The sequence below is a fragment of the Dermochelys coriacea genome, chromosome 5 (genome assembly GCF_009764565.3).
Source record: "Dermochelys coriacea isolate rDerCor1 chromosome 5, rDerCor1.pri.v4, whole genome shotgun sequence".
Lineage (NCBI taxonomy): Eukaryota > Metazoa > Chordata > Testudines > Dermochelyidae > Dermochelys > Dermochelys coriacea.
The window spans coordinates 146,029-159,664 of record NC_050072.1 but is presented as its reverse complement, the minus strand read 5'-3'; the positions used below and the strand labels follow the sequence as shown (position 1 = coordinate 159,664).

General features: G+C 46.3%; 1 protein-coding gene across 1 annotated transcript in view; it reads right to left on the bottom strand.

Moving 5' to 3' along the window:
- The window catches only part of LOC119855834 (myosin-IIIb-like), a 144,219-nt gene that overhangs the window by 58,631 nt on the left and 71,952 nt on the right, over positions 1 to 13,636 (bottom strand). The window contains exons 16-18 of the mRNA XM_038402642.2: positions 8,200 to 8,246; positions 7,785 to 7,850; positions 5,235 to 5,354 (exon numbers count right to left, since the gene is read on the bottom strand). Coding sequence (XP_038258570.1) covers positions 5,235 to 5,354; positions 7,785 to 7,850; positions 8,200 to 8,246 — 233 coding nt within the window. The remainder of the gene's footprint in view (positions 1 to 5,234; positions 5,355 to 7,784; positions 7,851 to 8,199; positions 8,247 to 13,636) is intronic.

Here is a 13,636-nt window from a genome sequence, read left to right as displayed (position 1 = left end):
GAAAACTTCCTAACAGTCAGGGTGATTAAACACTGGAATAAATTGCCTACTGAGGTTGTGGAAGCTCCATCATTGGAGGTTTTTAAGAGTAGGTTGGACAGACACCTGTCAGGGATGGTCTAGATAATGCTTGGTCCTCCCATGAGTGCAGAGGACTGGACTAGTAGACCTCCCGAGGTCCCATCCAGTCCTACGATTCTATAAAACAAAATGGCCCTTAGCTCTGCTCAGGGGATGCTCTGTTTTACCTGTTCATATGATGAGAAAAGAGTTGCCCAGAACTAAGAATTTTTAAGGCTAAAATAAGATCACAGATGTTCTATGGGGCCAAAAACAACGAGGAGTCTTTGTGGCACCTTAGACACTAACAAATTTATTTGGGCATAAGCTTTCGTGGGCTAGAACCCACTTCATCAGCTGCATGGAGTGGAAAATACAGTAGCAGTTATAAATACACAGCACATGAAAAGATGGAGATTCCTTACCAAGGGACTATTCAAGGGACACCATCATAGGACCTAACCACATCAGCCACACCATCAGGGGCTCATTCACCTGCACATCTACCGATGTGATATATGCCATTATGTGCCAGCAATGCCTCTCTGCCATGTACATTGGCCAAACTGAACAGTCTCTACGCAAAAGAATAAATGGACACAAATCTGACACCAGGAATTATAACATTCAAAAACCAGTAGGAGAACACTTCAATCTCCCTGGTCACTCAATAACAGATCTAAAGGTGGCAATTCTTCAGCAAAAAAACTTCAAAAAGACTCCAATGTGAAACTGCAGAACTGGACTTAATTTGCAAACTGGACACCATCAAATTAGGCCTGAATAAAGACTGGGAGTGGTTGGGTCATTACAAAACCTAATTTCCCCCATACTAATTTCCCCCTACTGTTACTTACACCTTCTTGTCAACTGTTTGAAATGGGCCACTCTCATTACCTCTACAAATGTGATTTTTCCTCCCTTGGTATCCTACTGTTAATTGAATCATCTTGTTAGACTGATCTCCTACTTGGTAAGGCAACTCCATCTTTTCATGTACTGTGTATTTATACCTGCTGCTGTATTTTCCACTCCATGCATATGATGAAGTGGGTTCTAGCCCATGAAAGCTTATGCCCAAATAAATTTGTTAGTCTAAGGTGCCACATGGACTCCTCGTTTTTGCTGATACAAACTAACACGGCTACCACTCTAAAACCTGTCACCATATGGGGCCAGAGTTTGGGATAGGACCATATTTCGGCCTTAGGAATTGTTCAAAATAATTTTCTGAGGAGACTTTCACTTTTTAGATGCTGAGGTGGGTATTCTTTCTTAAGTAGTAGAGCCTGTACTGCTTTTCTTAAATTTTGGTCTAAGATCTGTGCTCTTCTAGATTATAGATGGCCCTGTCTTCGCCTTCAGGAGCTGGAGGAACACCTGTGTACTCCTTATTTCCATGGTATAAGACCTTTCAATTTATTATAGATAGGTTGGGTTTCTCTCTTAGTGTTGATACGTTTTAATCAACATAACCAACTATTCAAACAGACAATGCCAGATACTATGAAGCAGATCTGGCTATGATTCACGATTCTAAGTTTGCCTTTTGGTTTTCTATTTTTGAAGACAGCTCATGTTTTTATAAAACCCATATTTATGTACGGCAGATACTCAGTTAAGATTCAAAACCATGGAAACTGCTGTCCCATAAGGCAGACAAAGAAAAGTTCCTTCACACCTTATCTTTTCCCCACATAAATCTGGAGTGTTGGAACATCTACCACAGTACCTTTTGGACTGTAGAATTTTCCAGCTGCTGAAAGCATGCTTGTTTTTACCTCTTTTGTCTCACAAAGAAATTTTGTCACCATCCCAAAAGATAATGCTTAGCTTTTTCCTCAATCCAGAGTAGTAATCAAATCAGTGGCAATTTTTGCCCTTTTAGCATTGTGCCAAAGAGGAGAATATTTATTAGGCTCTGACTGTTATTTTAATGTATTGCATGTATTATGTAGATGTTGCTGTTTTGAAGGGGGGACAGGGGGCTGTATTTGCAAAATACATGTTTCATATGCTACTTAATAAAATAAAATTTAATTTTATCCAGTAATGGTCTCACCAACGTATTATACAAAAGAAATACCATCTCCCTACTCCTGCTCACCAATCCCCTGTACATATATGTCCAATATTCATGTTAGCCTTCCTAGGCAAGGCATTGCAGTTGACACTCAAGTTCAGTTGGTTATCTACCCTGATCACCAAGTCCTTTTCAGAATAGCTCTCCATCCTGTAAGCATGACCTCCTTTCCCCCACAGTAGCATAATGGTGCATTTGGTTGTACCAACCAAGAGACCCAGCTTGTCTTATATAGAATCATAGAACTGGAAAAAGAAAAGGAGTACTTGTGGCACCTTAGAGACTAACAAATTTATTAGAGTATAAGCTTTCGTGAGCTACAGCTCACTTCATCGGATGCATTTGGTGGAAAATGTGGTGGAAAATGTGGTTTTTTTTCCCACCAAATGCATCCGATGAAGTGAGCTGTAGCTCACGAAAGCTTATGCTCTAATAAATTTGTTAGTCTCTAAGGTGCCACAAGTACTCCTTTTCTTTTTGCGAATACAGACTAACACGGCTGCTACTATAGAACTGGAAGGGACCTTGAAAGATAATCTAGTCCAGTCCCCTGCACTCAAGGCAGAACTAAGTATTATCTAGACCATCCTTGACAGGTGTTTGTCCAACTTGCTCTTAAAAATCCCTAATGATGGAGATTCCACAACCTCCCTAGGCAATTTATTCCAGTGCTTAACCACTCAGACAGTGAGGAAGTTTTTCCTAATGTCCAACCTAAACTGCCCTTGTTGCAATTTAAGCCTATTGCTTTTGTCCTAGCCTCAGAGAATAAGAACAATTTATCTCCCTCCTCCTTGTAACAACCTTTTATGTACTTGAAAACTGTTATGTCCCCTCTTAGTCTTCTCTTCTTCAGACTAAACAAACCCAATTTTTTCAGTCTTCCCTCATAGGTCATGTTTTCTAGACCTTTCATCATTTTTGTTGCTCTTCTCTGGACTTTCTCCAATTTGTCCACATCTTTCCTGAAATGTGGTGCCCAGAACTGGACACGATACTCCAGTTGAGGCCTAATCAGCGTGGAGTAGAGCGGAAGAATTACTTCTTGTGTCTTATTTACATCACTTCAGCTAAGACATCCCAGAATGAGGTTTTTTTTTTTTTTTTTTTTTTTTTTTTTGCAAGTGTTCCACTGTTGACTCATTTAACTTGTGATCCACTATGACCCCCAGATCCCTTTCTGCAGTACTCCTTCCTAGACAGTCATTTCCCATTTTGTATGTGTGCAACTGATTGTTCCTTCCTAAGTGGAGTACTTTGCATTTGTCCTTTTTTGAACTTCATCCTATTTACTTCTGACCATTTCTCCAGTTTGTCCAGATCATTTTGAATTTTCATCCTATCCTCCAAAGCACTTGCAAACCCTCCCAGCTTGGTATCATCCACAAACTTCATAAGTGTACTCTGAATGCTATTATCTAAATCATTGATGAAAATATTGAACAGAACCAGACCCAGAACTGATCTCTGTGGGACCCCACTCATTATGCCCTTTCAGCATGACTGTGAACCACTGATAACTACACTCTGGGAATGATTTTCCAACCAGTTATGCACCCACCTTATAGTAGCTCCATCTAGATTGCATTTCCCTAGTTTGTTTATGAGACGGTCATGCGAGACAGTATCAAAACCCTTACTAAAGTCAAGATATACCATATCTATTGCTTCCCCCCATCCACAAGGCTTGTTACCCTGTCAAAGAAAGCTATCAGGTTGGTTTGACACGATTTGCTCTTGACAAATCCATGCTGACTGTTATTACCTTATTATCTTCTAGATGTTTGCAAACTGATTGCTTAATTATTTGCTCCATTATCTTTCCAGGTACAGAAGTTAAGTTGACTGGTCTTTAATTCCCCGGCTTGTTCTTATTTCCCTTTTTATAGATGGGCACTAGATTTGCCCTTTTCCAGTCTTCTGGAATGTCTCCCGTCTTCCATGACTTTTCAAAGATAATTGCTAATGGCTCAGATATCTCCTCAGTCAGCTCCTTGAGTATTCTAGGATGCATTTCATCAGTCCCTGGTGATTTGAAGACATATAACTTGTCTAAATAATTTTTGACTTGTTCTTTCCCTATTTTAGACTCTAATCCTACCTCATTTTCACTGGCATTCACTATGTTAAATGTCAAACCGCCACCAACCTTCTTGGTGAAAACCGAAACAAAGAAGTCATTAAGCATCTCTGCCATTTCCACATTTTCTGTTATTGTCTTCCCCCTCATTGAGTAACGGGCCTACTCTGTCCTTGGTCTTCCTCTTGCTTTTAATATATTTGTAGAATGTTTTCTTGTTTTCTTTTATGTCCCTAGCTAGTTTGATCTCGTTTTGTGCCTTGGCTTTTCTAATTTTGTCCCTACATACTTATGTTATTTGTTTATATTCATCCTTTGTAATTTGACAGATTTTCTACTTTTTGTAGGACTCTTTTTTTTGAGTTTTAGATAATTGAAGATCTCCTGGTTAAGCCAGAGTGGTCTCTTGCCATACTTCCTATCTTTTCTATGCAGTGGGATAGTTTGCTCTTGTGCCCTTAATGTCTCTTTGAAAAACTGCCAACTTTCTTCAATTGTTTTTCCCCTTAGACTTGCTTCCCATGGGATTTTATTGACCCAAAAGACAGTTCTCCTCAGAAGAGAGCTATCACCTCAGTCAGGACCATCTGAGGTTGGGATCTTGAATCCCAGCAACAGCATGCACCCGACTGTGCATCTTACTAGAGGGCTGGGAGTGGGATCTCTAGTGCTAGTGCCCTGGGAGGCAGATCCTGCTGTGCTTAGGAAAAGGGGTAGAGGGAGGGCTGGAGTGTGAATTTTGGTGCCAGAGTCCTGGAGTGTGGAGAAGAACCCTAAACACTCAGAGTTTAAGTGGAGAAAGAGCTATGCCTTCTCTACTCCCTGCCCCCCTCATTACTCCTCATGCTGAAAGAATAAGCTTTCAGTGTTCATTCAAGCTATTCAGTCTTCAAACCCCACCCTCACAATGGGGTTTGTCCTGCCCAGTCCCAGCTGTATCCAGCCTCCTGCTCTGTCACAGGTCTGGTTCCTAACAGGACCTGGTGGAAGGGATGCTGAGCCCTCACTCACCTGCTCCAGCACCACTTGGCTGTCAACCACGCCCGGCTCCTTCTGGCTGTTCGGTTTGATGCAGCGCACAAAGTGTGGGTTAGCAGAGTACATTCGCTCCATCAGCACGGATAGTGAATGCTAGCAGGAGGCAGTGACACAGGTAAGCAAATGCCAAATAATTTCCTGATTTTTGGCTCATTACAACAATCTGTAACCCACTCACCCTCCTTTGTCCTAGGACTATAGAGGTGTCAACTGGCCACTTCATTCTGAATGGCCTTTTGCAACATGTGAACTCCTTATCTGTACCAACTTGTAGTTAGCTGTGACACTCTGAGTACATTGCCTCTGTCAGCTTGAAACTGAAAGCTTGCTTCTTTCACCAAAAAATATTAATATCAATAACATTACCTCATTCATAGGTGGCTGGCATCATAGGCATGGGAAGACTGTACCTTCACAAACAGCCTGACACGCCTGTGCCCATGTTCCACCTCCAGGACCAGGGCCAGATTAACCTTTGTGGGCCATGCGCCAAACATATTTGTGGGGCCCCATGGGGGCAAAGGAGTATGGCATTGGGAGGTCGGTCTCCAGAGCGAGAGGCCAGCCAGGGGCAATGGGGCATAGCATGGTGGGGTTGGCCCTGCTCCACCCAGCCCAGTGCAAGTGCACGGTATACAAACTGGAAGTTACCAGATGCACACTGGCCTGCCCAGCCTTGTGCTGCCAGCGTGCCTCTTCCCCTCAGGGGTGGGCCCATGCCGTGCCACACAGCCTCCGACTCCCTATGCCCAGCGTCCCCTGGAACTGCTATGCCCAGCAGCCCCCCACATAGACCCTCCATCACAAATGCACAGCAGCCTGCACATTACCACCCCTGCCCAGCACCCTCCCACACACAGCTGCACCACTACTGCCCAATGCACTTCCCCATAGCCCACCACTACAACCACACAGCACCCCACTCAGACCCCACACTGCCCAGCATCCCAACACACAGACCTCCCCCACCACTCCCCAATAGACCCCCCCACCGGCCAGCAGCCCCCCCCCCGCACACCTCCAGAGACCCACTCCTTCACACCCTGCCCCCTGACCACATTCACCGGCCCTGCTGGAAGGTGGTGGCGTCTGCCAGGCTGAGCTGGCAGCATGTCCAGTGCAGGTGGGAAAGTGTGTGTGTGTGGCAGGAGCTCCCGTTTGGGGCTCAGGGTGGGGATGGGGATGTGGGGGGGTGCAGGAGGCTGGGCATGGGAGGCTGGGTATGTGGGGGGTGTAGGAGTCAGGGCAGGGGTTTGAGGGCGATGGTTGGGATCATGGGGGTTCTCCCAGCCCCCGGCTCTGAGCAGCTCATGGCAGGGGGCTGGAGGGGGCACATGTAGGGGGAGTGCAGGGCCCCGCCTTTGCTCAGCCCTGCCCCGATTCCAACCCCTTCCCCAAGGCCCCGCCCCTGCCTCTTCTCCGCCTCCTCCCCCGAGTGCGTTACCGCCCCACTTCTCTCCCTCCCCCCAGGAGCACTGGCAAACAGCTGTTCGGTGGCAGAGGAAGCGCTGGAAGGGGGAGAGGCGGGAACACGGCACGCTTAGGAGAAGAGGCAGGGGAGGAGAGAAGCTTTGCTGTCAGTGGGTGCAGCATGAGCTCCAGCAGCCGGCAGGACCAAGCTTTTGCCCTCGCAGGGGAGCATGGTGGGCAGAGAAGAGTGGTGGGGCCTTGCAGCCCAAGCAGTGTGGGCTTGGCCGGGGCCACTTTGGAGCCTGGGCCCAGCCCCATGGTAAACCCAGTACTGCCCAGGCCCCATCCTGCCTGCTGTAAGGCTGTTCCCTTTGTGCTGGGGCCGCTGGGACCAGGGCTGCTCCAGCCGCACCACCCACCCACCCGCCTGCTCAGTGCTCGCAGCTCAGCTGGGGGGCACCTTCAGGGGCGGGAATGCTGGTCAGCTGGGTGTTGGGCTGGTCGGTGTGGCCAAGGCATGCTGGCCATGGGGGTTGGGCTGGGTGGCACGGCCCGGGGAGGCTGGGGCCGCGCTGCCCAGCTCTTTGGTGCTCTGGGGGTGCTAGCCTGGGGCAGGGGCTAGCAGCTAAAGTGTGTATGTGTGTGTGTGGCGGGGGGGGTAATGGGCAGGGGCCAGCGGCCATAGTGGGAGCTGGGCTCCGGTGGGTGTGGAAGGGGCAGGGCCTCGGGCAGAAGGAGCGGGGCTGGGGGCTAGTATCCCCAAGCCCAGGGTTTACCCACCCCCCATGATCTCATCCAACTTTTCTCGCTAATATCCTGGGACCAACACAGCTACAACAACACTGCAAACAAACAACAACCAGACCCTCCTGGATCCATGGTCCTGTTGGTGAAAACTCAAATCAGCAGTGCCAACCAGGGCTCTGGCAGTGGGAGCTCCCTCTCAGCAGCGCAAGCCAAGACTTTCCCCTCACTACAGCCTGCACTTATAGCTCAGAAAAGTCCTTTCTCCATGTGCCAGGAGCTCTATTTACTATGTTCGGGTTCCTGGGGGCCATTTCGGCATTTCCTTGCATGTTACTAAATAAGCATAGCAAAACAACAGTACTTTACCCGGAATTGAGCACCCACTGATTGCTTCCGTGTGTTGTTGAAGTTATTGTCTGTTCCTGGCAAGACCTGAAACCAGACCTAAACATATATATCACATACTCCAACATCATTCCCCTGAGCTCCGAGCCCTGGAGCCCTGTCTCTATCTGAAGAACAAGCCCATAGGGTGCTGGGAAAAGGACAAGAGAATGGATTTCAAAGGAGGAAAAGGTGAGTATGTACATGCCAGGGAAACAAGAGGGAAAGCCCACTGCCATAAAAAGGAGGAAGAGCTTTAGGATCAGAGACAGATTCCAATATGCAGCGCTGCCTGTCCTCATTCTCTCCCCACACCTTAATTGTAGACATCCCAGATGGGAGAATCATGCCACCAGGACCCAGTTATTGGTTGTCCTGGGGACCCCATGGTTCTTACCTTGGCTTTAATGTGAGGCATCAAAGTCCCTGTTCTGGAAACTGTGGCTGGATAAAGAAAAAGGTAACACTGAGTTCTGCAGCCCCATCCCTCAAACCAGGTGAAACCATCAGCAGACACGGAAACCTCCCCACAAGTGCAGAAAGCTCATCCTGGTAACCCCTCTTCCCCAGATAAAAGTTTAAGCTTCACATGCTGAATACAAATGAATGAAACCCTGGTAAAACAATGAGCTTAAGAGCAGGAAAGGAACACTTGGAAAACGTGCAGGTACATAAAACAGACAACCTAGGAAGTAGCATCTGGGGCACTGAGGGAAATTGCTAATCAATTTACTGAACAACCGGCCACCATCTTTGAAAGAGTCAGGGACAACTAGGGAGATGTGAGAAGAAAGGAGAAAAGCAGAAATATGCCAATTTTAAAAAAAAAGTAAGAAGAGGGATCCTGACAATTACTACTACCCTGCAACTTTTATCCCTATCAGAATAATGGGAATAATGTTAACAGTATAAACAAAAACAAAAAAACCCTGAACCCACACAACACTGAATATCATGAAGACAACTGAACTATGAGCAACAGTCAGCATGGGAGGCTTATAAAGAGTCATACCAGGTAAATTATTTAAATAATTTCAGAATGAGGTTAAAAACAGAAAATAGAATTGAATTTAGTGAAGGATGTGATACAGTCTTGCACAACAACATGGATACAACATTGTCACCTGAACTGAAGACTGGCCGAAAGACCATAAACACAGGACAAAGATAAACAACAAAGAAATGAGCTGGGGGGATGAAGTTCAGTCTTATTTCACATTTTCATTAATAATCTGGAAGAGGTAAGCAAACAAGACGTTAATGACATTTGCCCATAGAGCTACACTGGAAAGAGTTGAAAATCCCATCAAAGACAGAAAAATGCTGAGACCCAGGTAATTTATTTAATTTGCTAAATGCCAACAGGTAGGTGGAAGAGCTGAACAAGACATAAAATATAAAGTGAGCACTGTACACTTTGTATTGTGTTGTAATTGAAATAGATATTTGCAAATGTAGAAAAACATCAAAAATATTTAATAAATTTCAGTTGGTATTCTATTGTTTAACTGTGATTAATTGAGATTAATGTTTTATCACAATTAATTTTTTTGAGTTAATTGAGAGAGTTAACTGTGATTAATTGGCAGTCCTATATAATATACATATTGTGTGTGTGCGCGCGCACGCACGCAAGCGTGCACACGCATGTTGGAAAATTAGTCTAACTAAATGTATTATACTCTCCCTGCAATTCCGTTCACCCATATCGAATATCCCAAAACACTTTGCAAAGTTGAAGTGATCTTTGGCATTAGAAAATAGGAAGTCTGTCAAAGCCAAAATACATGAACAGCATGTCCTAGCACAAGTTGGGGTGTACCGCCTATGCCCAACTGGTTCGGAACTTAGTATCCAAAACAGAGATGAGAAAAGTACAGAACAAAACAAGTTAAAGAACTGTTACAAACTGGTGGGCTGGATGTTCGTAACATCTAAATAGTTTAACTTGTAACTATAAATACTACTAGCTGAAATGCATATATTTGAAGCACACTCTCTGTATAAGGTGAACATACTGAAAGAATTTGCTTCCCAAAAGGAGGGTTGTTTTGTGACTATTGGGCCTACAAAATGTACCTCAATTGTAAGCTCAAAACTAAGAAATGAGTGAAAGTTCCTAAAATGTTACAATAACAATGAAAAATAGGTCAAGTTGTTTACAACACTGAATGTTGAAACTAGTGGCAGAGAACCAAAGAAGCTGGATTAGTCCAACCCAAAAAGGCCATGTTGATATAATCCAAGGACTGTTGAAATTATGCTTGGAGAAATGGAAGGCGTGGAACCAGAAGTTAATAGATCAAAAGTGGTGTTATGGATAGTATGTCTAATCAGTGGACAAAATAATGAGGGGGATGAACTATGCAACCCTTGGGCTTCTTAAATAAACTTTTAGGAAAAAATCTTCAGTTCAGACTTCTCTTCTCTCATCCCACTTTCCATCATAGCCCTGGTCTACGCTACGAGTTTAGGTCGAATTTAGCAGCGTTAGATCGATTTAACCCTGGACCCGTCCACATGACAAAGCCATTTTTGTCTACTTAAAGGGCTCTTACAATCGATTTCTGTACTCCCCCCCCCCCCGATGAGAGGATTAGCACTGAAATCAACATCGCCAGGTCGAATTTGGGGTAGTGTGGACGCAATTTCACGGTATTGGCCTCCGGGATCTATTCTAGAGTGCTTCATTGTGACCGCTCTGGCAGCACTTTCAACTCAGACGCACTAGCCAGGTACACAGAAAAAGCACCGGAAACTTTTAATTTCATTTCCTATTTGGCCAGCATGGCAAGGTCATCAGCACAGGTGACCATGCAGTTCCAGAATCGCAAAAGAGCTCCAGCATGGACCAAATGGAAGGTACTGGATCTGATCGCTGTATGGGGAGACGAATCCATGCTTTCAGAACTCCGTTCCAAAAGATGAAATGCCAAAATATTTGAAAAAATCTCCAAGGGCATGAAGGACACAGGCTATAACAGGGACCCGCAGCAGTACCATGTGAAACTTAAGGAGCTCAGGCAAGCCTACCAAAAATCCAAAGAGGCAAACGGCTGCTCCAGGTCCGACCCCCAGACATGCCGCTTCTATGATGAGCTGCAGGCAATTCTAGGTGGTGCCCCTACCACTACCCCACTCCTGTACGTGGACTTCTGCAAGGGGGGAGTCTCACGCAACAAGGATGAGGATTTTGGGGACGAGGAAGATGAGGAGGAGGATGAAACCATCCTCCCCGACAGCCAGCAACTGTTTATCACCCTGGAGCCAATACCCTCCCAACCTTCCCAAGGTGGGCTCCCGGACCTTGAAGGTGGATAAGGCACCACTGGTGAGTGTACCTTTGTAAATATAATACATGGTTTAAAAGCAAGCATGTTTAACGATTAATTTGCCCTGAAGACTTGGGATGCATTTGCGGCCAGTACAAATACTGGAAAAGTCTGTTAACGTGTCTGGGGATGGAATGGAAATCCTCCAGGGACAACTCAATGAAGTTCTCCTGGAGGTACTCCCAAAGCCTTTGCAAAAGGTTTCTGGAGAGGGCAGCTTTATTGCGTCCTCCATGGTAGGACACTTTACCACGCCAGGCCAGTAGCACATAGTCTGGAATCATTGCAAAACAAAGCATGGCAGCGTATGGTCCCGGTGTTTGCTGGCATTCAAGCAACATCCGTTCTTTATCTCTCTGTGTTATCCTCAGGAGAGTGATATCATACATGGTCACCTGGTTGAAATAGGGGAATTTTATTAAGGGGACATTCAGAGGTGGCCATTCCTGCTGGGCTGTTTGCCTGTGGCTGAAAAGAAATCATCCCCCCTGTTAGCCACGCGGTGGGGGGAGGGGTGAAGCAATCATCCCAGAGATTTGGGGGATGGGGAGGGATGACCTTGTACCGAAAGCACATGTGCTATGTAATATTAACAGCTTGGTTCACCGTGAAAGAATCTACCCATTGTTCTCTAAAATGTGTCTTTTTAAATACTACTCTCCCTTTTTTCCTCCCGCAGCTGCAAATGTTTCAACGTTGCGACTAGCATCTCCGTCTCAGAGGCTAGCACAGATAAGAAGGTGAAAAAAACCGCATTCATGATTAAATGTTTTCTGAGCTCATGCAGTCCTTCCGCACTGAAAGGGCTCAGCAGAATGTGTGGAGGCAAGCAATGTCAGAGTCCAGAAAAGCACAAAATGAACGCGAGAGCAGGAGGGACGCATGAGAGGAGAGGTGGCGGGAGCAGAGGAGAGGTGGCGGGATCAAGATGATAGGTGGCGGCAGTGTGATGAAAGGAGGCAGGATGCAATGCTGAGGCTACTGGAAGATCAAACTGATGCTCCAGGGTATGGTTGAGCTGCAGGAAAGGCAGCAGGAGCACAGACCGCCACTGCAGCCCCTGTATAACCGACCACCCTCCTCCTCAAGTTCCATAGCCTCCTCACCCAGACGCCCAAGAACGTGTGGGGTAGGGGGGCACTCCAGTCACTCAACCACTCCACCCCAGAGGACTTCCCAAGCAACAGAAGGCTGGCATTCAATAAGTTTTGAAGTGAAGTGTGGCCTTGTCCTTCCCTCCTCCCCCACTCCACCCAGTGCTTCCCTCCTCCCCCACCCCTTCCGGGCTACCTTGGCAGTTATCCCCCTAATTGTGTGACAAATTAATAAAGAATGCATGAATTTGAAACAACAATGACTTTATTGCCTCTGCAAGTGGTGACCGAAGGGGAGAGGTTGGTTGGCTTACAGGGAAATAGAGCGAACCAAGGGGGCGGGTTTTCATCAAGGAGAAAAACAGAACTGTCACACCGTTGCCTGGCCAGTCATGAAACTGGTTTTCAAAACTTGTCTGATGTGCAGCGCGCCCTGCTGTGCTCTTCTAACCACCCTGGTGTCTGGCTGCACGTGATCAGTGGCCAGACGATTTACCTCAACCTCCCACTCCACCATAAACATCTCCCCCTTACTCTCAAAGATATTGTGGAGCACACAGCAAGAAGTAATAACAATGGGAATATTGGTTTCGGTGCGGTCTACCTGAGTCAGTAATCTGCACCAGTGCACTTTTAAACGTCCAAATACAAATTCTACCACCATGCTGCACTTGCTCAGCCTATAGTTGAACAGCTCCTGACTACTGTCCAGGGTGCCTGTGTATGGGTTTATAAGCCATGGCATTAAGGGGTAGGCTGGGTCCCCAAGGATAACTATAGGCATTTCAACATCCCCAACGGTTATTTTCTGGTCTCTAAAGTAAGTCCCTTCCTGCAGTTGTTCAAACAGACCAGAGTTCCTGAAGATGCAAGCGTCATGTACCTTTCCTGGCCATCCCACATTGATGTTGGTGAAATGTCCCTTGTGATCCACCAGCGCTTGCAGCACCATTGAAAAGTAACCCTTTCAGTTTATGTACTGGCTGCCAAGGTGGTCTGGTCCCAAGATAGGGATATGCGTTCCATCTATGGCCCCACCACAGTTAGGGAATCCCATTGCAGCAAAGCCATCCACTATGACCTGCACATTTCTCAAAGTCACTACCCTTGATAGCAGCAGCTCAGCGATTGCGTTGGCTACTTGGATCACAGCAGCCCGCACAGTAGATTTGCTCGCTCCAAATGGATTCCCGACTGACTGGTAGCCGTCTGGCATTGCAAGTTTACAGAGAGCTATCGCCAATTGCTTGTGAACTGTGAGGGCTGCTCTCATCTTGGTATTCCTGCGCTTCAGGGCAGGGGAATCATCCCAGACTTGCAAAACTATGCAGTCCCACCAGTCTGTGCTTGTTTCCTGGCCCAGAATCGGCGTTCCACTGCATGAGCCTGCCCCATTGCCACCAGGATG